The sequence below is a fragment of the Aedes albopictus genome, chromosome 1 (genome assembly GCF_035046485.1).
Source record: "Aedes albopictus strain Foshan chromosome 1, AalbF5, whole genome shotgun sequence".
Taxonomy (NCBI): domain Eukaryota; kingdom Metazoa; phylum Arthropoda; class Insecta; order Diptera; family Culicidae; genus Aedes; species Aedes albopictus.
Genome location: NC_085136.1, coordinates 92,415,492 through 92,437,693, shown reverse-complemented (window position 1 = coordinate 92,437,693; position 22,202 = coordinate 92,415,492). Strand labels below are relative to the sequence as shown.

The 22,202-nt window shown below is 43.0% G+C and overlaps 1 protein-coding gene across 16 annotated transcripts in view; it reads left to right on the top strand.

The window, feature by feature from the left end:
- LOC109427367 (proton channel OtopLc) overlaps positions 1-22,202 on the top strand; it is a 185,963-nt gene that overhangs the window by 127,690 nt on the left and 36,071 nt on the right. The window contains exons 1-2 of one of the 16 annotated variants that reach the window (XM_062845034.1): positions 14,044-14,300; positions 15,139-15,494. The exons of 6 other annotated variants lie outside the window; for them this stretch is intronic. In XM_062845034.1, the coding sequence (XP_062701018.1) occupies positions 15,295-15,494 (200 nt within the window). In that variant the 5' untranslated portion in view covers positions 14,044-14,300; positions 15,139-15,294. Of the gene's footprint in view, positions 1-14,043; positions 14,310-14,479; positions 14,676-14,970; positions 14,990-15,051; positions 15,071-15,135; positions 15,495-22,202 lie in introns of those variants that run through there. 9 more of the 16 variants (XM_062845030.1, XM_062845029.1, XM_062845026.1 and 6 more) reach the window with 9 other exon arrangements.

Sequence of the window (22,202 nt, the reverse complement as noted above, 5' to 3'; positions counted from 1 at the left end):
ATTGAATGATGGACCAACAATATCTATGAAACCTCGTCATCCTGTCATCGGAAATTGTTATCCACTATTATAAGAGGGCAAAATGTATGTTCTGTGTTGTATATGTCCACATGTGATGTCCTATTTTATTACGCATTTGTAGTGCTCCACTATAGATATCATATTTCTAATATGTATTTGTAGTACTCCATTTACTTTAGTAATAATTCATGCAATGGCAGACAAAGAAAGCCCATCAATTAATCAAAAGAACACTAAGTTGACGTGAAGCAGGCCAAGTCCCAGTGGGGACATTGAGCCATAGAGAAGAAGAAGACCTTGTAGTCTTTGCCGGTTAGCGAATGACGTATCGCATCGTCAAAACTTCCGAAACGGATTCGCGACGAGAACCAGTTTTCTCTTTTAAGGTTAGACATGACGATTGAAAATTGTGTAGAGCGAGACCGGTTGACTCTGTCCGATCCTTAGCGGTTAACCAGTCACCAATGGCGTTCCTGATGGACTCTAAGGCCAGTTGGATAGTTTCAAATCGCCTTTGAACTTGGCGTGAAACACACTTTTTGGATTAGAAGCTCGAATTGTTCACGACCACGATTTCTTCAAAACCTCCTTCAGGAATTTATCAAGGAATTTCTCCATAAACTACTCCAAAAGTTCCTTTAGAAACACCTGCAGAAATACAACCAGGAACTTCTCCAGGGATTCCTCCAGAAAATTTTCTAAACAAATCGACCTGTAATTCCTTCGGGACCCTCCATAAACCCCTCCAAAAGTTTCTTCAGAAACTCCTCCAGAAATTTCTCCAGGAATTCCTTCAGGTATTCCTCTAAAAAATCCTCTTAAAATTTCTGCCAGAATTCTTCCAGAAAGCCTCCGAAATAATTTTTGGAGGGGTTTATGGAGGGTCCCAAAGAAATTATTTAACGATTTTTTTAGAAAATTTTCTGGAGGAATCCCTGGAACCAAAACATTTTTCTTTGTTTTATTGGAGGTATTCCTGGTGGTATTTCTGCAGGAATTTCTGAAGGAACTTTTGGAGGAGTTTATGAAGGAATTTCTTGATAAATTCCTGAAGGCGGATTTGGAGGAACTACTGGAGGTATTCCTGGAGAAATTCCTCGATGAGTTCCGGATGAAATTCCTGGAAGGGTTCCAGGAGAAATACCTTCAGGAATTCCCCCAGAATTACCTCCAGGAATTCCTCCAGAAATTACTCCAGGAATTTCCTGAGGGATTCATCCAGAAAATCCTGAAGGTGCGTCTCCTGGATCTCTTACACAAATTCCTCGAGAAATTTGTCCAGGGATTCTTTCAGGAATTTCCTTCACAAATTCCTCCAGGACTTCCTTCAGAGATTCCTCGAGGAATTTCTCCAGAAATTCCTCCAAGAATTCCTCCAGGAAGCCTCAAATATATATCCAGAAATTCCCGAATTAGTTTCTCCAGGAATTCCTCTCGTAGTTCCTCCCGTAATTCCTCCAAAAATTCCTACAAGGATTCCTCCAGGAATTTCTCCAGCGATTCTAGGAATTTCTCCAGAAAATCCTATAGTAAAATCTGCTAGAATTCCTCCCAGATTTCCTCTAGGGATATCTCCAGTAGACCTGTGCGCCGACTTTATTTTGATCGGCGGCGGCGTGAGGGCCATTTTTGGCCGGCGGCGGCGGCGTCATCGGCGTCACGCCGGTGGCAGCTTCCGGCGGCGGTGGCGGCGGCGTGAATCGGCGTGACCAAAATTTGACAATAATTTCAACATTGGCGAAACGAAGAAGTTGTCTTTACGCTGTAGAATTTGTAGTCCAGTCTATGTTTTTTCATAACCATTGATGACATTATTGTAGTTATTATGCCAGTACACAGGATGAAGTATTTGACCAAAAAGAAACCAATGCTAAAACATCTTGTTTGACTCGATCGAATTTTCATTAGTGTCAAACAGATGTTTTTTCTTCAGTTTATTTGTCAAATGACCCTGTGTACTTATAATCTTACGTTTGAATGAACACCTTTTTATTCCTGTTCGGGTCCATCACTACTGTGGCCAGTAATAAGACCTACATCCGTATCCGTATTAGTGCATGTTGCATTACTCCATTGCAAATGAAGATTTTGCTGCAGTTTTTGTTTTGTTTTCTTAGAACATTAGATTTTCGGGAATAATCTCCGAAAGAATTCCAGAAGGAGCCTGGAGGAATCCATGAAGAAACTTCTGGAATAATCCCTGCAAGAACTGCTGTATGAAACCCTTAAGGAACTTCTGCTGGAATCACTTATGAGTAGTTCAAGAATTTATATTAGAGAGATCCCTGGAAAAATTATGAAGAATTCCCGAAGGAATTCCTAGAGGATTCCCCAACAGAATTCCAGCAGGAATCCCGGAGAAATTTCAGAAGGAATCCCCAATGGATTTTTAGGAGTAATCCCGGAAGGAGTTCCAGGAGGAATACTCGTTGGAATTCCATGAGGGAGCCCTGAAAGAATTCCAAATGAAATTCCCGCAGAATTTGCACAAGGTTATCCCAAAAGAATTCCAGCACGAGTTCCAAGCAAATTCCAGCAGTAATCTCCAAAGAAATCCCAACAGGAATTTCAGAAAGAATCCTCGAAAGTATTCAAGTGGGGATTTCAAAGTGAATTCGAGAAAGAATCCCCTAAGGATTTCTAGGAGGAATCAACGAAAAATATCCAAGAGGAATCTCAGAAGGAATTCCAGGAGAAATCCCTGAGGATTTCTAGGAGGAATTACCGAAAGAGTTCCAAGAGGAACCCTAGAAGGAATTCTAGGAGGAATCCCCGAAGAAATTTGAAGTGAAACCCCAAAAGGAATTCTAATAGGAAACCTCAAAGGAATTCCAGAAGAAATCTCTGGAAAAAAAATCAGGAGGAATCCTCGTCAAAGTCCAGGAGGAATCCCTGAAAAAAGTCCAGGAGGAATTCACGATGGAATTTTATGAGGAATACTCGAAGGAAATTCAGGAGAAATCTCCGAAGGTTTTCCAGAAGGAATGCCAACCCCGAAGAAATTCTAGTAGGAATTCCATGAGGAATCTCCGGAGAAATTGGAAGGGAAAGCTCCAAAGGAATTTCAAGAGGAAACGCCAAAGATATTACAGGAGGAATCTCAGAATCAACTCTAGAAGGAATCTCCGAAGGAACTCCAGGAGAAATCCCCGGAGGAATTCAAGGAGGAATCCCTGAAAAAAGTCCAGGAGGAATTTCCGAAAGAACTCTAGGAGGAATCTCTGGAGGAATTCTATGAGGAATTCCCGAAGAACTCCAGAAGGAATCTCCAAAGGATTTCAAACCGAAATCCTAGATAGTGGAATTCAAAGAAACAGCACTTAAGGCGAAACTGGAAGCATTTTCTCATTTTTTCGGTTTTTGATTTTTTATTAAATAACGAAGCAATATTTTCAAAACCGGTTTTTGTGCACATGTAGAGTATGGATCAAGGTATCTTCTGTATTTTTTTTTTAATTGGAAAATGTTTTCCATTTTTGCAGAAACCATTTTTTTGTGAAATTTGGTTCAAAAATGGTTTCTGCAAAAACGAAAAACATTTTCCACTACAAAAAAAATCAGAAGATACCTTGATCTACACTACCCGTCATAAGTACGGACACACAAAAAGTATTGCAACAATATTGCATCACCCTGACTCACCAAAACCTGAAGATTACTCTACATGTGCACGAAAACCGATTTTGAAAATATTGCTTCGTTATTTAGGCCGTTACAAATATTTATTTCACTTTTTGTCCCACCACTCTTTGGCTGGTCGAGGGGGGGGGGGATAAAAATAAAAAAAGCATTTAATCTGAAAAATTTTAAAAACTCTACGGATTTGTTAAAGAGTTTTTGGCAAGACCCAATATTTTGATAAATATTTTTTTATCTGCCCCCTCAAACTGCAAAATTCAGCCAAAAATTTTTGAAGGCGGGGGTGGGGGCGGGAGACAAAAAGTCAAAATTAAATTTGTATCAGCCTTAATAAAAAATCAAAAACCAAAAAGTGAGGAAATGCTTCCAGTTTAGCCGTAACACGATTTTCCTTTTACTTCCAAATAAATTCCAGGAGAAATCTCGAATGGATTTTAGGAGAAATTGTCGAAGGAATTCCATGAGAAAATCAAGGAGGAATCTCCAAAGGAGCTCTAAAAAGAATCATCAAACAAATTCCAGGCGAAATCCACGACAGAGTATCAAATGAAATCTCTGAAGTAAGTCTAGGACGAATCCTCGACGGAATTCCAGAAGAGATCTCCAAAGGAATTTCAGGAGGATTTGCTGAAGGAACTCAAGCAGAAACCCTCGAAGAAATTGTACGAGGAATCTCCGGAAAAATTCCAAGAAGAAGGTTTAAGTTGTATCTTCGAAGGAATTCCCGAAGGAATCCCGAAGGAATTCCAGGATGAATCCCCAAAGGAAGTCCAGTAGGAATCCACGACGGAATATCAGGAGGAATCCTTGAAAAAAATCAGGAGGAACTCCTGGAGGAAGTCTAGTAGGAAACCCTGAAGGAAATCTAAAATGAATCCCCGTAGGAATTCCAAGAGGAATCCTCGAAATAATTCCAGGACAAATTTCCCGTAGATTGCCCGTAGAAATTTCAGGAGGAATGCCATGAGGAATCACCGAAGAAATTACTGGAGAAATCGATGCAGGAATGCCAGGGGGAATCTCCGAAAGAATGCCGGTAGCAATCTTCGAACGATTTTCAGGTGGAATTCTTGAAGGATTTTCAGCGGAATCTCCCGAGGGAATCTTTCCGGGTAGAGGGATCCCTGCAGGATTTCTAGGAGGAATCCCCGAAAGATTGTCAGGAAAAGTCCACAAAAGAATTCCTGGAGGAATTCCAGACGAAAATGCTTGAGGAATTCTTGTAGAAACTCCATAAGAGATCCCACAATAATATCCTGGAGATATGCATGATTATATTTCTAAGGAAATTCTCGAAGGAACTTTAACAAGATTTCCTGAAAGAACTCCTTTAGGAAATCTGATTTTACTCCTGGAGCATCCGTGAGTTCTCCTGGAAAAATCTCAGAAATAATCTCAAGAGCTATACCTTGAATAACTCATAGATAAATTCCGTAATGAACTTCTCGAGGAATCCCCTATGGATATCCTGAAGGATTCTTAAAAGGAACTTTTATACTAATTTTTTGAGTGGATTTCTGTATGAATCCCTGAATAAACTTCTGGGGGAATCCTTGGATCCTCCTGTAAGATTCTCGGAAGGAACTCCTGGAGAGATTTCTGAACTTCTGGAGGAATCCCTGAAGAAATTCAGGAGGAACCTCTGACGAAACATCTGCATGAACTCCGGTAACTCCTAGATGAATCTATGAAGGAACTCTTGGACTTATTTCTGTAAGAACTCCTGTATGAATTTCTAAAAGAACGTTATAAAATAGCTGTATTCGAATTTTGTCAAGACTAGAAAAGCCATTTCAAAGTTAAATTCTATCGCAGTCGAATCCAAAAATCGTTAACTGCTGTGGGAGAAAACTCAATTCGTTTGATAACCATTGTTCGACAGAACAAAACTGGACGAAAAATCGGCAATAATTGAGTCCCTGAGAAAGACACCAAATGTTACCGAATCGTCGGACAAGATTAAATAGCTGTATTTGAAATTTGTCCAGACTGGCAAAACAATTACAAAGTCAAATGAACTTCAGAAGGAATCCCTGCAGGAGGCATCTATGAATCCTCCTGAAAGAATCTCTGAAGGGACTTCTGAAAGAATACCCGAGGGAACTCTTGTTGAAATAGCTTAGATAACCTCTGAAGGAATTCCTAATGAACTCCTGAAGGAACTCCTGAAGAGGTCACCGAAGGAACTTCTGGATTATTCCTTGTAAGAACTACTATACTGCATGAATCCTCGAAAATGGTCATGAATTAATCTATGGTGGAACTTCTGTAGGAATATCTGAATGAACTCCTAGATAAATTCCTAACGATCTCCTGAAAGAATTTCTGGAAATTTTCCATGAGGCATACCGAGAGGAATCCCTGAAGGAATTGCAGGAGGGATTGTTGAAAAAATTCCAGGAGGGATTTCCTGAAGGTACCCTTGATTGAACTCCTGGAGTGGTTTCTGAAGAACACATAATGCCAGGAGGAACCCGTTGTTGGAATTCTAGAGGAATTCCTGAGAGATTTCCTAGAGGAATTTCCGAAGAAACTCCCGGACTAATTCCTGAAGAAACTCCTGAATGAATTCCTGAAGGAATATCAGAAAAAAAATCCCTGGAGAAACTCTCTGACCAGTCTCTGAAGGACCTCCTATGGGAACCCCAGATGAATCTTCTGGATGAATCTCGGATGTATTTCTAGGAGGCATCCCTGAATCCTCCTGAAAAAAAATCTGAAGGTACTTCTGTCGAGATCTTCTGAAAAAAAAAATGCATGTTGAAACTCCTAGAGGCATCCCTGAATCTCTAAAGGAACTACTGGAGACATCTTTGAAGAATCTTCTGAAGAGATCTTTAAAGGAACTTCTGAAGAATCCTTTGATTGGAATTTTAGAGGAATCTTCGAAAGAAAATTAGTATTTTATCTCAACTTTATGTAAACAAAATTTTGTTCGTGCACTGATCAACGGCGTGAAATATGAAAATCGGCGGCGTGACAAACATCGGCGTATGGCGCGCCGCCGATATCACGGTCGGCGTCGGCGTGGGGCAAAAAGGGTCGGCGGCGGCGGCGTGGCGCGGCGGCGCACAGGTCTAATCTCCAGGAATTCCTCCTACAGGGTTTCCTCAATGGATTATTCCAATGGATTTATTCCAGGAACTTCTTGAGGAATTCTTCCTAGGATTCACCCATGAATGTCTCCAGAAATTACTCAAAACGTCCTCCTGATTTTCCTCCAGGTATTCAAAATTCTTCTAGAAGTTCCTCCAGTCATTTTCCAGAAATTCATCAAAGAATCAGAATTTGCTCCAGGAATTCCTCCAAATGTTGCTTCAGGAATTCCTCCAGAAATATCTCCAGGGATTGCTCCAGGAATTTCTTCTAGGATTCCACCGAAAAATCCTCTAGGAATTTTTCCTGAATGCTTCCAAAATATCCTGTAGGGATTCCTCCATGGATTCCTTCATAAATCCCAAAGAAATTTCTCCCGGAACTCTTCCAGGAATTCCTCGAGGAATTCCAACAGGAGTTTCATTATGGATACCTCTAGGAATATCTACAGGAATTTCTCCAGGAATTCTTCCGCTGATTCATCCATGAATTTTTCCAGAAATTCCTCCAAAAAATCCTACATAAATTCTTCCAGGAACTCCTTTAGAAATTCCTCAAGAAGTTCCTCAAGGAGTTCCTCAAGGAAACCTCGAACCTCCAAAAATTCCTCAAAGAATGCCTCCAGAAATTTCTCTAGGAATTCCTCTAGAAATTGTTCAAGGAATTCCTCCAAAAATTCCTCCTAAAAATCCTTCAGGAATTCTTCTAGAAATACTTCCAGGAATTCCTCCAGATAAATCTTCAGAAAATCCTATATGTATTTATGCCAAAATTCCTCCAAGATTTCGTCTACGGATAACTCCAGAAACCCTAAAAAAGTTTCCCGGAACTCTTCCAGGAAATTCCCGTGGAATTCCACTATGCATTCCTCCAGGAATTTCTCCAGGATTTTTTTCACGAATTTCTCCATGGATTCATCCATGAACATCTTCAGAAATGCCTCATCAATTCCTCCAGAAATTCATCCAGATGGGATTCTTTTAGAATCGGAGATTCCAAGGTCCTCAGAACCTGTGCCGAGGTCACCGGGTGACCAGAACAGATCAAAATCATTTTTCTTTGTTTTACTGGATTACGCGCGGCATTCTGCGAAATTTGAGGTGTCGCATGATGGGATTAATTTACAATCGAAAAATGGCCATTTCTAGCGGAGATTCCAAGGTCACCAGAATCTGTTCCGTGGTCACCGGATGACCGGTTGTATAGAATAATCTGTCACTAACAACGACAATAACATGATGTTTTCCAGTCGAAATTATGATCATATGGTAATATTATAAATCATGCCACACTTAGGTCCGCCCCGCAGAAAATGGGGGTGGGTCAGGGCGATCCCCGCTAAATCATTGTTAAGATACACTCTTCCCCTCTTCCCTTGATGATACTTAAAACCGAATGCAATTTGGTCCCTAGTTTTGAAGAACGAGCCATTTGAAGTCAGAAAGAATCGTCCCGGGCGGTTAAGGCGTTTTCGGTATTTGACAGCACAGGTTGAGCCTTGGATACGCGGACCTTGCACTGTCGCATAGAGCTTGGTATTCACCTTGCATATTTCGGTGCTAGTTAGGCTCACGCATATGCTTGGCCTTGATGACCGAATTCGGTTTACGAAAAGGTCTACGGAGAATTCTTCCTGCGAGGATTTGGAGAATTAGGCGTTCCAATCTTCTCCCACGGTGAAAGTGTTGGTATAGTCTTGGTCTTGCCTCAACGGCTCTTGTATCTTGGCTCCCTCGTAGTCCTCAGGGGAACTGGACCGGAGTCCCTTGTGCGTCTTTCTTCCAGACCATGCCGAGTGCCAGAATACATGGGAGGTATTCTGGGTAAATCGGGGAATGGGCACGAAGTCCCTTGTGCGTCCCGGAGGTAACAGTTCCGCCAGGTTGAGGTGTAACGTCCACAATGATGCGACCCTGACTGTCCAATGCCCCTGTTTATCTCTTCTTCCTTTCTTTTCGTCAATGTTGCTGGTAGTTTGGTGTAGGTTGTTACTACACTCAGTCAGCTCATTGTTGAACTCGATTTCAGAGAAGTCAATCGAGAGAAAACGTTAGTAAAACAGTAGAACATACTTAATTACTGTCACCACCATTGCCTGTACGAGACTTTGAGTTCCACTTAGCTTTTGAGGGGCCGTAGAAGGAATCCGTAGAGGATCCTGCCTTTTCAAGTGATCGTTTGCCGATGATAGATGAGCCGCTTACAGAGGGTTCGGAGGCTTTCGCTGGAGTTGATACTTGTTCCATCCATATCGTGGTTGCTAGTCTCGCCGGATATGTTCTGAATCGTTTTTGCCGATTTCGTTCCATTCCGATACCTGCTCGGCTACAATGGGATTCAGGGAGAGCTAGTTGGAAGCAATATGCTCGTCCGAGGAAGAGTCATCAAGAAGCGAAATTGGGGTTTCAAATCTCTTGAGCCGGGTGGTGCGTAACTTGGCCAGTTCAGCGTCCTTCTCGGCAAGTACTGCGTCCCGGTTCGCCAGAGCCTTCTCCAAGCGCTCGACGGTTGTCGTGAGCCTGGCAACTTGTCGGACAAGATCCTCGATGGTACCGTGATTTTGAGTAACTTCGATTCGCTCGCTCATTTTTGCGACCTTTAGTGCTTTCTCCATCTTATGGAAGCATTTCTCCATGGCTTTGGAGTTGGCTTCGAGTCGGGCGTTGACCCTTTTCAGTGCATATAGCTCGTTATCTTTGCTAACATTAACGGTGTCCGAGTAGGTTGCTTGCTGAATTTATCCGGACCTCAAAAATTCGGCAGGCTTGGGGGTAGGACACTCCTTTGTCAGTACAAATCCTCTGAACGTCCGCCTCACGAAGATGTAGTGGGCACTGCCAACTTGAAACCAGGGGATCGTTCGCCTTACAGTGTTTGCAGTAAACAGTCTCGGTGCACTGCTGCATGCGTTGCTCGGAGGTCTGCATAGAGGGATAAGTTTGACTGGTGTCAGCACGTTCGGTGTGGGTTATAGAACACCTACGGCAGATACGAGTTGGATGTTGGCACCTTTTTCCAGTATGGCCATACTACCAGCAGTGCAAGTAAAGCATGAGATAGATAGTAATTTCGTGTCCGGCACCGTGACCGACCGAAGTCAATGTGAGAAGGGATTACAATACCAGAAATCGTGAGAATGATCGTCGGTGTGTTTTTTCCCAGTCGCTGCTGGCATTCTTCCTGCGCATTCGGCAAACAGCTCTAACTCCTTGCGGAGCCGACGAGAATTTGGCGAACCTCTGAATTAATACCTTCCCGCTTAAGGCGAAACTTGAAGCATTTCCTCACTTTTTGGTTTTTGATTTTTCATTTAATAACGAAGCAATATTTTAAAAATCGGTTTTCGTGCACATGTAGAGTATAGATCAAGGTATCTTCTGAATTTTTTTTGTAGTGAAAAATGTTTTTCGTTTTGGCAGAAACCATTTTTGAACAAAATTTCACGAAAAAATGGTTTCTGCAAAAATGGAAAACATTTTCCACCTCAAAAAAATTTAGAAGATACCTTGATCCATACTCTACATGTGCACGAAAACCGATTTTGAAAATATTGCTTCGTTATTTAATAAAAAATCAAAAACCGAAAAAATGAGAAAATGCTTCCAGTTTCGCCTTAAGGGAAAGCTCAGGATAGTGTTCGTTTTTGGGAGTTAGAGGCACGTTAGCTTTGCCGGTGCTTTACTGTACCCGGGTGTCTCCCGTACCCTAGGCATGTGAGAAGACTTATCCTTCCTCAATCTTCACCACGAGTGAACACTACTCCGGTATCATAGTCCATCGGTTATTAAAGCTGAGGGATTCATCAATCGAGTTTTTCACCCTTCCGCCGGCATGGCGCTGGCGGCTAATTTCTCGCTCCTCATGGAGGCCCTGGAGGAGGCGGAGCACCTTCGACCTGGGTGAATGGTGAGTACACCGGTGCTTGATATCCATTGTTTATGGATCCGGAAGGCACTGCCGAACAATTGCAATACCTATGAACGGCAGCAGCCGTTCCGGAAACATACCACAAGGCAAGATACTTTCTTCCCCGAACGTCGGTCAAGAAAGCCATTTCCTTTGAAGACGGAGTCTTCAAGGAGAACAGAGGAATGGCTTACGTCCTAAAGGAAAGAAGCCCGGATAGATTCAAGGGTCTGCTTGCGATGAGCAAGCTAGCCGATGGAAAGGAAATCAAGATCACTGACTACTTGACTGCTCAATGCCTCACTACTGTAATACTCTCCTGGCCTCACTTCGTTCCATTCTACACTCATCGGTGCGAGCTTTTTGCATTCTCCTTCTAGCTCCTAGGCAGGATGCGCGGAGTTTGACGATTTCTGGACGCCATCAGTATGTATACCGGTTTGCGTTCATTTCTTGGTAGGGATCGCCTTATCATTGCGGCGTTACATGCACGACTTAGGGTTCCGACTAGATCATCGCTGGATAGATCGTCGGTGTTACTCTGCTTAAACAATTGCTCCACATATGCCGGTTTATCGAAGGGCGAGGTCAGCCTTCCCAGATGACGGTCGATGACCTTCGGCTGTGGCCATCTACCTCCGTGTTCCACCCTGTATCGAATCGTCAGATGGTCACTGTGCGTGTATCCATCGTCCACCCTACAGTCTGAGCTAGGGTTTAGACCCGGGCTCCAGAAGGTCACGTCAATGATGGACCGTTCTTACTGTAGGTTTTTTTGTCACCTACTTTCGTAGCATCCTCGTTCTGTCTAGCTTCGAGTAGAGCCCAGCTTCTCGCGTTAATCAAGCGGCCACCCCACTCAATCGCCCATGTGTAGAAGTCTCCACCGATGACCACGGGACTCAATCCCACTAGTGCGTTAGATAGCAAATTCAGCATAGGCAAGAACTGGTCTATCAGCCACCTGGGAGGGGCATAACAACTGTAGTAGTACACACCGTTGATCTTCGTTATTGTGAAGCCCACGTGCGAGGTGGGAATTATTTCCTGGACCGGAAAACGACCGGCTGTACAGGTCGCCGCTAACTTTGCCTTATCCACTACCCCGTTCCCGTTATCGAGAGGTATGGGTCCGTCTGTACTTGACTCAGAGACTGACTGCCACAGCAACTGTTGTGTGGCTTCACAGTGGTTCAGGTTTAGCTGTGTAACTTACATTATCGTCGGGCGGATCGACCTCCTCGCGTGCCTGGACATTTTGGCCCGCCCGTCGTGTCACCTTTGTTCACCGTACAAATCAGGCATTTTGGTGCCGAGTTACACTCCCTGGCCCACTCCACTCCTCGGTAGATTTCGGTCATGCAGATCGAGCCGTAGGGTGGTTTGACCTCTCCGCTACAGCTCCGGCAACATCGTCGCGTTGCCAGCAAAGAGGAAGATGTCCGATTGAGTGGACCGCTCCTCCCTTCACGCATCACCCGCATTCCGCTCTTCGACCAGGAGATCATACTTCTTCTTGGCCAGAGCCAGCGAATGCGGATCTTCAGCAGGGCTTGTTTCAGGTCATCGCTGATGGTAGTCCGCCCGTTCGTATAGCTGATCAGCTCGTCCAGCTGCTCGGCAACTACCAACACCTTTGGTAGACCTCTCCTGTTGTGGTTCAGCGCCCGCGTGAGGTCCGCGCCATCAGTCATCTGCGCTTCTTCGGCCGGTGCTGCACCACCTGTTGCTCCTCCTGTTGAACCTCCTACCATCTGCTCACTGGTGAGTACACCAGCCCCTCGCAGTGGCGATCTCGCCAGTCCTCCTCACTCGAACAGGTTCAACGCCGTTCCCTCTGTCTCTCCACTCTCGATCACATTGTTGTTGCTGTTCATGGATTTGGTAGTCATCTCTGGGGGTCCCCCTTAGAGCCACTCTACCTCACTGCTAATGAAGTAGTCGCCAATGATCCGGGTGGTTATTTAGGCAAGCAGGGAGGCCTCCCGAGGGTTGGCACAGGCCCTAATGGACGCTGAGCTAAGAGCCGGATCAGCGCTAATCAGGAGTGTGCATGTGAACCTACTTCCACCCAGTTAGTTGCCTAAGCTGGGCCACAGCTCAGGAACGTACTTTAAGGCCACGCCACGGTTTTATGGGACGGAAGACAGCGCTGACATTAGCCCATCCGCCGTTTCAAGTCAGTGTCATCCGATCCTACTAGGAGGATAGAATGCCGCCGCTACCAGCTCATTTGAGCGTAGTTACCTAAGCGTGTACCGTCTCAGTTACCAATTACAAAGCAAGACCGGTATACCGTAATCGGGAACTTACTGGTTCATTCCTGATGTACCAGGGGCACTCCTACCTGGGCTGTGACACCTTGGAAGCGGGGCCATATTGCTTGTACAGAGTTGCTTCCGGATATGTGGAATTACTGAAGAGCCCCAGCAGAGCCCACTGCTGGCCTTTCGCCACGCCTAGGCTTACTCCGCTTGAGCAATCTGTATGCACCGGCGCTCGGTCACCTCCTGGTGCCAAAGATAGTAAGTCCACACTGGTGTGCGGATATGGTTCGCTTAGACAAGAATCCTTAGCTTTCACCTTCCTAGCGTCTGGAAGGTGAGAAATGCTAGAAGGATACGATAGCCAAGGTATGCTGTGAGAATACCGGGCAGCAACCCTGCAAAACTAGTATTCGAAAGAGATCCAGAAGGTCTGGAGGGCAGCGTGCAAGGTGGACAAATCAGGTGGAAAGAGATCTAGTGAGCGTTGGGCGCAACCGAGGTTGGAGATTGGCAGACACGAATCGTGTACTATGGCTTTATATTGTTGATTTAGTTATATCTTGAATATGATGATATGTTGGACGCTCATCCCAAGCTGTCGACTCACCATTCGGTAATGCTTGTCCCGAAAAGGTGGACAACCAGTGTACATTTCAGTGCATAAATTAAGGAAACAAAAACCCAAGCAAATCATGACTACAGAAACGCCGCATCGTAATTCCCTCGGTGCTCGATGCCGCTAGACAGGCTTTGCACCCTTGAACCAACGACACAATCTGCAGGGACTGCTGGAACACAATACCACCGCAGGAGGAGGACTGGAACAAAACCTGCTGCTATAAGCACACAGGACGAAAGTGCAACCCCTCTTCTTGCATCGACGACCGACGGACGACGGTGTCAAGAAGACATCGACATCGGCATCGGCAACGGCAAACAGTGCACCCTTCTTCTTCTTGAAGAAAGGCATGAAAAAGTACACCGTTCTGTGTTAGAAGAAATGGTGCAAATCAAACTCCTTGTTTGATGGTTCATGCCGTCGAACTAGTGCAAAACTACGCGCGAGGCAAATATCTTTCACGCGTTCTGACGAGGGGGAAAATTCGCCGAGGGAGGGTAACTCGCTACGGAACGGAAGCATCGAACCGTCCATCGCATCAGGGCAGGAGAGAAACGCGGAGAGCCCGCGCGAGAGATTCATCTCAAACAACATCGCCGCACATCTCTAACTCTGACTGAGGCACTCGCTCGGTGGGTACAACGGACAAGCACAAGCGGGCACCACTTTGGCGAGGCTATTTTCAGTCTACATTCGGGCGATTCGCGATTCGCACCCGTTTTCAGGAACCCCGGCCGTTTTCCGCGAGGATTGTGTGTAATGTAATCTCTTGTGCTTGCCCTTGATTGGATTTGAGCTGTGAAGCTGATTTTTGGATTGAAAGTTTGATTTCGATTAGAACAAAGGAATTTTATTGGTTGTTTTGTGGGGGTATTAATGGAGTTTTGAGGGAGTTGCAGGCGTTTTTATGATGCGGGTTGCCGCCATTGAGGCGCTTTTCTGTGAAAAAGAGTTCTGTGTGGAAACAAATTGTGCTCAGAGGCTTTCTCTGGAGAAGTTCATCCGAATAGTACCAATGAAACAGTCAATTAAGGAGCATTTGTCTTCCGAATCGAAGAAAAATCGCTGATCTTTTGACCCCACCCCAGGGAAGAAAAATTTGTTCGATCAAAGGAAACAAGGCAGGAGTGAGTGAAAAATCTGTGAAAAGCATCCCGAACAAAACGGTGCGGTGGAGGCAAGGACCCGGTCACTCACAGCATCCGGACGCGCAGCATCCGAATTCGCGCGCGGCAGAGAGAGAACGAATGGGAGAATGAGTGATACGACGCGAGTGCTCATCCCGGGATCTCACTTTCGATGAAGGGAGAAACGGGCCGACGAATTTCGCTTCCTTTTAGGGAATTTGTTTTGGGGTTTGGGTCGAAGCCTTGTTCGTCTGGTTGGTGTTTTTGCCCGCTTTATGAGGAGTGAGATCCTGATTTGGTGCACCAGTTTGGCGGTGATTGATCTTTTATATCTGGATACTTGTGCCCGAATTGCATACTTCATTAGCGTGAAAGTGATTGAATATCTCAAACACGTCATTAATCCTCAAGGGAGTATATTCGGAGTGGTTTGTGTCTGATGCGAAAATTTTTTCTACAGCAGTGAATTTGATTCGACCAAGATGTCTTCCTGGTGAAGAAAAAGGCAAAGCCTTTAGAAGAGAGTGAACCGAGTGAAAATCTAGACCCAACACTTCAGGATATAGTGTACAGTTGAAAAACAAGTGACAAGTCGACCAGAAGAAGCTCACTGGTCAAAATGGTCACCGGTGAGATGAAGGTGGCCACCGTGGACGTGGAAAGTAGCGATAATATGGCCACGCTTCCGGTGGGACGAACCCTCGGTGGCACGGGGCCCGGTGGGGGTGGACCCGGAAGCCACAGCGATACTGCCGGAAAGGATAATGCCGCCAATAAAGAGATGGAACTCAAGAATGTGATGCCCAAACCATTACAAAAGTTAGTATTGTCTCTATATTCAGCTTGTCACCATTTTTTGTTATTTTTGTGTATCAGAATTCAAACCCGCGAATTACAAAACATTTCTCACATGACTTTTCAAAACGACCTACGCAACATTGAGAGATTCACTCTTTTCTCTTGTTCTCTTGTCTTTGTTAAAAAAAACCGTAATGAGACTTAGTTATTCACAAAACGAAAAGTAAACAAAGAGAGCCTCTCATTATTGGATAGGCCCTTTTGAATAGTCGAAGAATTTTCAACAACTTGGGAGACAATAAATCCACTCAAGGACCTCGTACTTACCGCGTCCCGATTCATACGAGACAATGTTGAGAACCTCTCTTCCCACACTCATTCTCACACTAGCTCAGTGGCGAGAGCCACTCATCGTCCGTCGACGTGAGTGCCATTCCGACACAAAATTGTTTTTTTCGTCTCCAGACTGCGAGGCTCCACATCATCGCCGCCGATGGACGACGGCTCTACTAAAGTGGATCATCGCGTGCACTACTCCTTTCCCGCGTTCCAGAAGAGGAGCCCCTCGGGTTTTTGGGGAGCCCACGCCCGTAATTGGGTCAGTGCAGTGCAGATGGGTTCGCGTGCGGATGGCCCCAAAGGGAACTGAGAGTACTGAGATGCTCATTCGAGATGCACAAGAGGACGCAAATAGAGAACGGGGTGAACCAAAAAAAAACTACGCTAACGGGTTTAAGGATTGAAACCGGATCGTTAGTGGGAACTGGGACTTGACCTACAAACACGACGGCCATTTGGACGTACGACGATGGAGTACGAATATGCGGAGCAAATGCTGCATGTAGGGGTTTGAGATACATGACTGAGCATGGAGAGGTGGATTTATTTAACACTAAAGAAATTTCGGATAATGGCTTGTTTACTACACAATAGACGTATTGTAAAGCCTTCAGTACACACTTTGCCCAGTGTGCAAACTTTTCCGCACACATCAAGCAACAGCAAAGCATACGCTTGACATTTTCGATGTTTTGTCAGTGTTGAGACCACTGTTGGCCTGTTGGATTATGCGTGCGGAAAAATTTGCACACTTGGAAAAGCGTGTACTGAAGGCTTAAGTGTATTAAATCGTGTATTTATTTCGGATTTGGGTTAAGCTAAAATTGAAATTGTATAACAAACAAGAGAACTGGAAGTTTTAGCGGCAAGCGTTTCTCGTGTTTAGTATAATACGGGCGTATCTACAATGACCGATTGCTCTTCATTGATTTTCTCTTCGGTTTATTCCTGGAAATACGGTCAATATTCGGATGGTCTCTTGGTGCGTTTCGGTTAATGACGTCTAGGACTAGCATCTAAAACAACAAAAAACTACCGAAAATGATTTGCCAGCAAAGTTATTGAACAAAGAGAAAATCGATGCAGAGAAATCGATCATTGCAGATATGCCCGTATGATACTAAACACGAGAAACGCTTGCCACATGCCAATTGGTCAACTCGTGATTAATTCGGCTTGACCAAAGCGTTTTGCTTTTGTTGAGGAATCCATGATCTATACTTCTTAAGCAAGTCATCAAATTGCAGGCTCCCAAATCAATATCTCAGCTGCAAGTTGAGGCTTGCATACGACAAATTAACTGTGACAACACATGCATCTCCAGTAGTTAGAACTGACGATAGCATTGTTGACAAGCTCACATGCTCGAGGTATGACACGCGACTTTGCCATTTAATTTTTACTGAAAACAGCCAACACAGGATTCGCAAGGTTACCTATATAGAAATTTAGTTTACGAAAGAAGGTTCTTAAAGTAAAGCCTTTGTACCATTTTGCATTAGCCTGGAAATTAATCGTTGCTGAATGTTACGCTGGCGGTTGATCGTCACTATCCAAACCATAACTTCTACCTGAACTAGGCAAGATAAGAGTATTTGCCATCACAGCACAAAAAACGATCACCAGTGACAAAAGCAAAGCGGAATGATTGAAGAATGGCGAAAAACGAGATCATATCCCTTTCATGACTAACCAGCACAATTGTGCTGTTGAGCGGTAGCTGTATTGCATATTTTTTCATCTGTTTAGACTTTATTTTATGTGATGTAAACTGTTTCAGTACTTCAACTTGTTTGTGTGAAAACAAAGTTTTGTTTACGTTACCTGTGAGAGTTACCACAACAAGGTAAATAAAAAGTGGACAAAATCCATAAAACATGATGAGTTTTGTCTGTCGCATAATTTTCATTTCCGATTTGTCTAGGTAGTCAAAGCTAGAAATCGAAAGATAAAAAATAGGCGCTGTCCATAAACTACGTAGACTTTTTTTCGGCCATCTCAGACCCCCCCTCCCCCCTCGTAGACTTTTGTTCATGCTAAATTTTCGAAATTTGTATGGAGCGTAGACTTTTGCGAGACCCCCCCCCCGTCCCCCTCTAAGAGTCTACGTAGTTTATGGACAGCCCCATAGGTCTTTGAAATTAGGTAGAATAATTGTTGTTTTGTTGGGAAATCTAAGAGCTCTGGAGATCCAAAGTTGAGCCATCTGTATGGAGATATCATTTTTTGCGCTCCGTCACGAAAAGGATATAGTATCATTTAAGTTTTAATGGCACAAATGTCCCAAATGGAGGATAACGTGCCTCTGGAGTCGGCCTTCTGATCATTTAACCCTAGTAGGATATTGGGGTCAATATGACCCAGACAGGCACGCTGAACGTCCGCTACACCATCGTGGTGTGAAAATCCCAACATTTTAGGAGGGTGAAACTAATAAACAACATGCCCTAGGCCTAAGACTGTCCCCACCGGTGAACACTAAACTATTCACACAACAACAAAGCATAAACGAGTTTTATTTAGCGCACTCGTTCGTTTGAATTTGAGTGAAATACATAGAACTCTGTTGTCTTGCCGAATTGAAGAAAAGGAGTTTTTTTTTCATTCGAATGTATCCCTTTAGCAACCGTGTTAAGCAAATTTTTGTTAGGTTTTGTTCATCAACCCTTTAAAAGGTTGCCACCTATGATTTTTTCGGTTCTATAACAATTTATTTCAAACTTTGTTTTTATTTACACGAAATTTGGATTACTAACAACGCTTGGTGTTTTTTTGGTACCGTAAACTGGGGTGTAGTTGATCAGTGGGGTGAACCTGATCACTCAATTAGCCGCGGATATCGAATTTCAAGGAAGGAACAATTATATTTTAACCATTCGCAATCCAATGACGTAACATTAAAATGGAATGATAACTTCCTCGCAAGTCGACATCCGTGGGTAATTGAATGATCAGGTTCGCCCCACTGATCAACTACGCCCTAGTTTACGGTATTTAATGAAGCCTCAACAGCGAATTGGGAGTCGCAAGAAGTCTCAAGAATAGCTAAAATAACTGCGTAAAGAAATTCAGCTCTTGAGCTCTTGAAAACTTCTTGTAAAACTGTCGATTTGGTATTTTTTAACCGTTATGTGTCCAAACTTTTTGCTTTTTTCTACACAGTGCTTTTTAAATGGGCGCTTGGTACCCGAGTACCCTGTCGGCCACATAAGGGTTAAAGAAATAATCAAATTATGGTCTGAAATGAGCTGAACTAATGAAAATCGACTTTTCGAATTTCAAAAAAACGGGTAGTGCTTAAAAGTTTCGTCTCCTCAAAACAAGTCCCCATACATAATTTAAGCTCAATCGGACTTCGCTAAGTGTTTCCCCAAAGCGGTCAAAGTTTGGCTGTTTTGGAACACGAAAAATATTCATGGGATACATGAAAATTTCGAATTCGTTTTTTTTTTTGATGCCAAATGCCTTAAAAGTGCATAGCATAGCATAGCATGAATACTTGCACAAATTGTGAATGGAGTTGCAAAGATAAGTATATCCATTGCCATTGCAGATTTCGCTATTATCTACAATATTATAGACCCACTCATTTCCACACACCTGGCCAAGTCCTTGCAAGCATTTTTGTGTTAAGGGGTGATTTCTTCACCCCGCCTATGCATGAAACCTGGTTCAACTATATTGGTACACCAGTTTTACGACCCAGATAACCAATTTGCACGTATAATGAAGTTTATGTTCATGTTATACGTACTTTTATGCGGTAAAGTTACATCGCATAAGATGCAGTAAAAGTGTCTATGCGTACAAAAGTGGAGGCGCTATACGTGCATTGACGGAAAAATAATAACGCTATATGACTTGAAGCGATATCTTGTGCGATGCACGGTATGCATTATTGCGACGTAATATAACATCTTATGCGACTTAAAAATATTCGAAACAAAAAAAAATCACCTAAGTGTCGAACTAATAACCTTTGGATTATCGAGCCGCATTTCACACTTAACACCAAACACTACTTATGAAGCACACTGATTAATTGTCATGACATTCTAACGCACCTCAGTGCTTGTTGGAATGTACTTGGTTTCCGTGCACTGTACGTGTTCGACAAGCTATCTGGAGATCAAAATTATGTAGCATGATTTCCCGCACAGTTACTACTACTCCTCTTTTGCTATTCCACCCATTGTTAATTATCAGGTCAACAAAACAAAAATTAAGACTTTGTAACTTTTTCTGTAATCATAATGATGACTTTTCACTTTCTTGTAGCTTTTTGGTACTCCAACAGCACCTCTTTCATTGTTGTCACATATCACATCGCAATATGCCAACGTTAACGGTTCTAGCTTATGCGAGTTTGTATGTACATTTGAACGAGTTTATTTTCACTTTTATATGATTTAGCTTGTACACCAATGCGGGTTAAACTGACATTTTAGAAAAATACCAAGTCGTATAATCATCGCAGTACACAATTATGCGAATTCAATTGAAACTTGAAACGAGTTCACTCGAACACTTTTGCGAATAAGCAAAGTTCGTCGCAACAAAACATTGGAATATTGTCTACTACGATGTAGTCATACACTATAAAAGTTAATTTGCACTCTTATATGATTTTACCAGATACATCGCAGTAAGTTAAAAAAAAAAATAATATCATATGCGGTGAAAATTGTTCCTCAGCCGTACATATATACGATAGTGACTTAAGTTCTATAACTTTATACGATGTGCCGCGTGTATCCTTATGCGATTCCTGGTTGTCTGGGGAGTTAAGCGGAAGTGTAGAAATAGACCCCAAATCCCATCATCAGCTTAGAAAGCGTCCAGAACTGAAACGGCTTCCGATAGATGATAAGAAAGTAGAATAGCGAATTGATATTCCATAGATAGGGATCATATAATAATAGAGTGTGCAAAGAATAAATCAGAAAGATTTCACCAAGTTCCATCACGTCTGACGATCGTAGCCTCTACTCGATTTCTTTCCATTCTGTGCTAAACACTCCTGGCATGGGATCTTCACAATGTGGTCGTACCCCGAAAAGTAATTTTTGCTCAGTTTCCGTTATCCGTAAAGGATGGGGCAGATATTTCCTTGGAATTTTCTTTAGTATTATCTACAGAAGTGGCTCATCCAACAGCCTCCTTCTAATTCAGGGAAGTTTCCATATGTGCACCAACTTCCACATCGCTCTTTGATACCTTGTTTTTCTGCTACGACCAATTCTCACCACCCAGTAGAATGAAATTCTCGAACCACCATCGTTATTCGACGCATTAATAAACTTTGTTCATTTAATATCCATCAACCCCGAAATTCTGACAGGGATCAAAACAAAAACACAGCGCAAGAAAATTTCACGTCCGTATTCGCGCGCGGCACACTACGATCCTTCGAAATGGAGGGTTTGGATTTAGTTGCTGATTAATATTACCTTAAAGAAGGCCTTGTTTTCATAATAAGCTTCATTATGGCAACATTCTACCCATCTTAGAATAAATTCTGAAACTCTGTAGGAGTGCATGAAACAATCTCTGGAAAATTCGCTGACAGATTTTCCGAAAGAATTCTCTGGAAGGAACTCCTAGTATATTTTCGTAACTAATTATTGGAAAAAAATCTGAATAAATTATCAAAAATTATTCATCATTACATGCTTTATTAAGGAAATATACTGCCCACCTTAGAAGAATTTCCGAAGGAATCACTTGAGCTATTTGTCAAAAACATCTATTATCCGGCATACCAGGAGATGTCTTCGTACTCTCGAATACTCCCAGCAGTTTCGCTACAGCCTTAATTTTGAAAATTCCTATATTAGTTCTTTCATCCGTTGACTTCATGAGATTCAAAGATGCATCCAAAATTTTCGCGAACATTATGGCTTTGGAGAAAACGTTGTACACGTCTGGTACAACAATATTTTGAAGTATAATTTGCAACTTTTAATGCTGTGGTAGTAAAATGTGAATTTCAACATTGTTAATGTAGAGATGATTTTACACATATTGATTGTAGTCTCGTTAACGTTCAAACAGTGCAATCAAGCTTAAAAATGCGGTTATTAGGTGATGAAAACTATAACCTCAGCCGATGTGCACGTTGAATGCTTAAATCTGGTTAATCGAATTAGAAAATATTACTTTGCACTGAGTTTGATTGTAAAAAATAAAGAATGTTAATGCGTTACAAACCTCCTGCATGACATGAAGTCAATTGTTCATTATCATGAGTTTTTTTTTGGGGAAAACGTACTATCGTTTGAAGTAACAAAAAACGCGAAGACAGCACATGAATCAGTGAGATATTGTGTGATGCATAGATTTACAAGAGACATTATTTTAAACGTATATTTGTTGTGAGCTATGGGGATT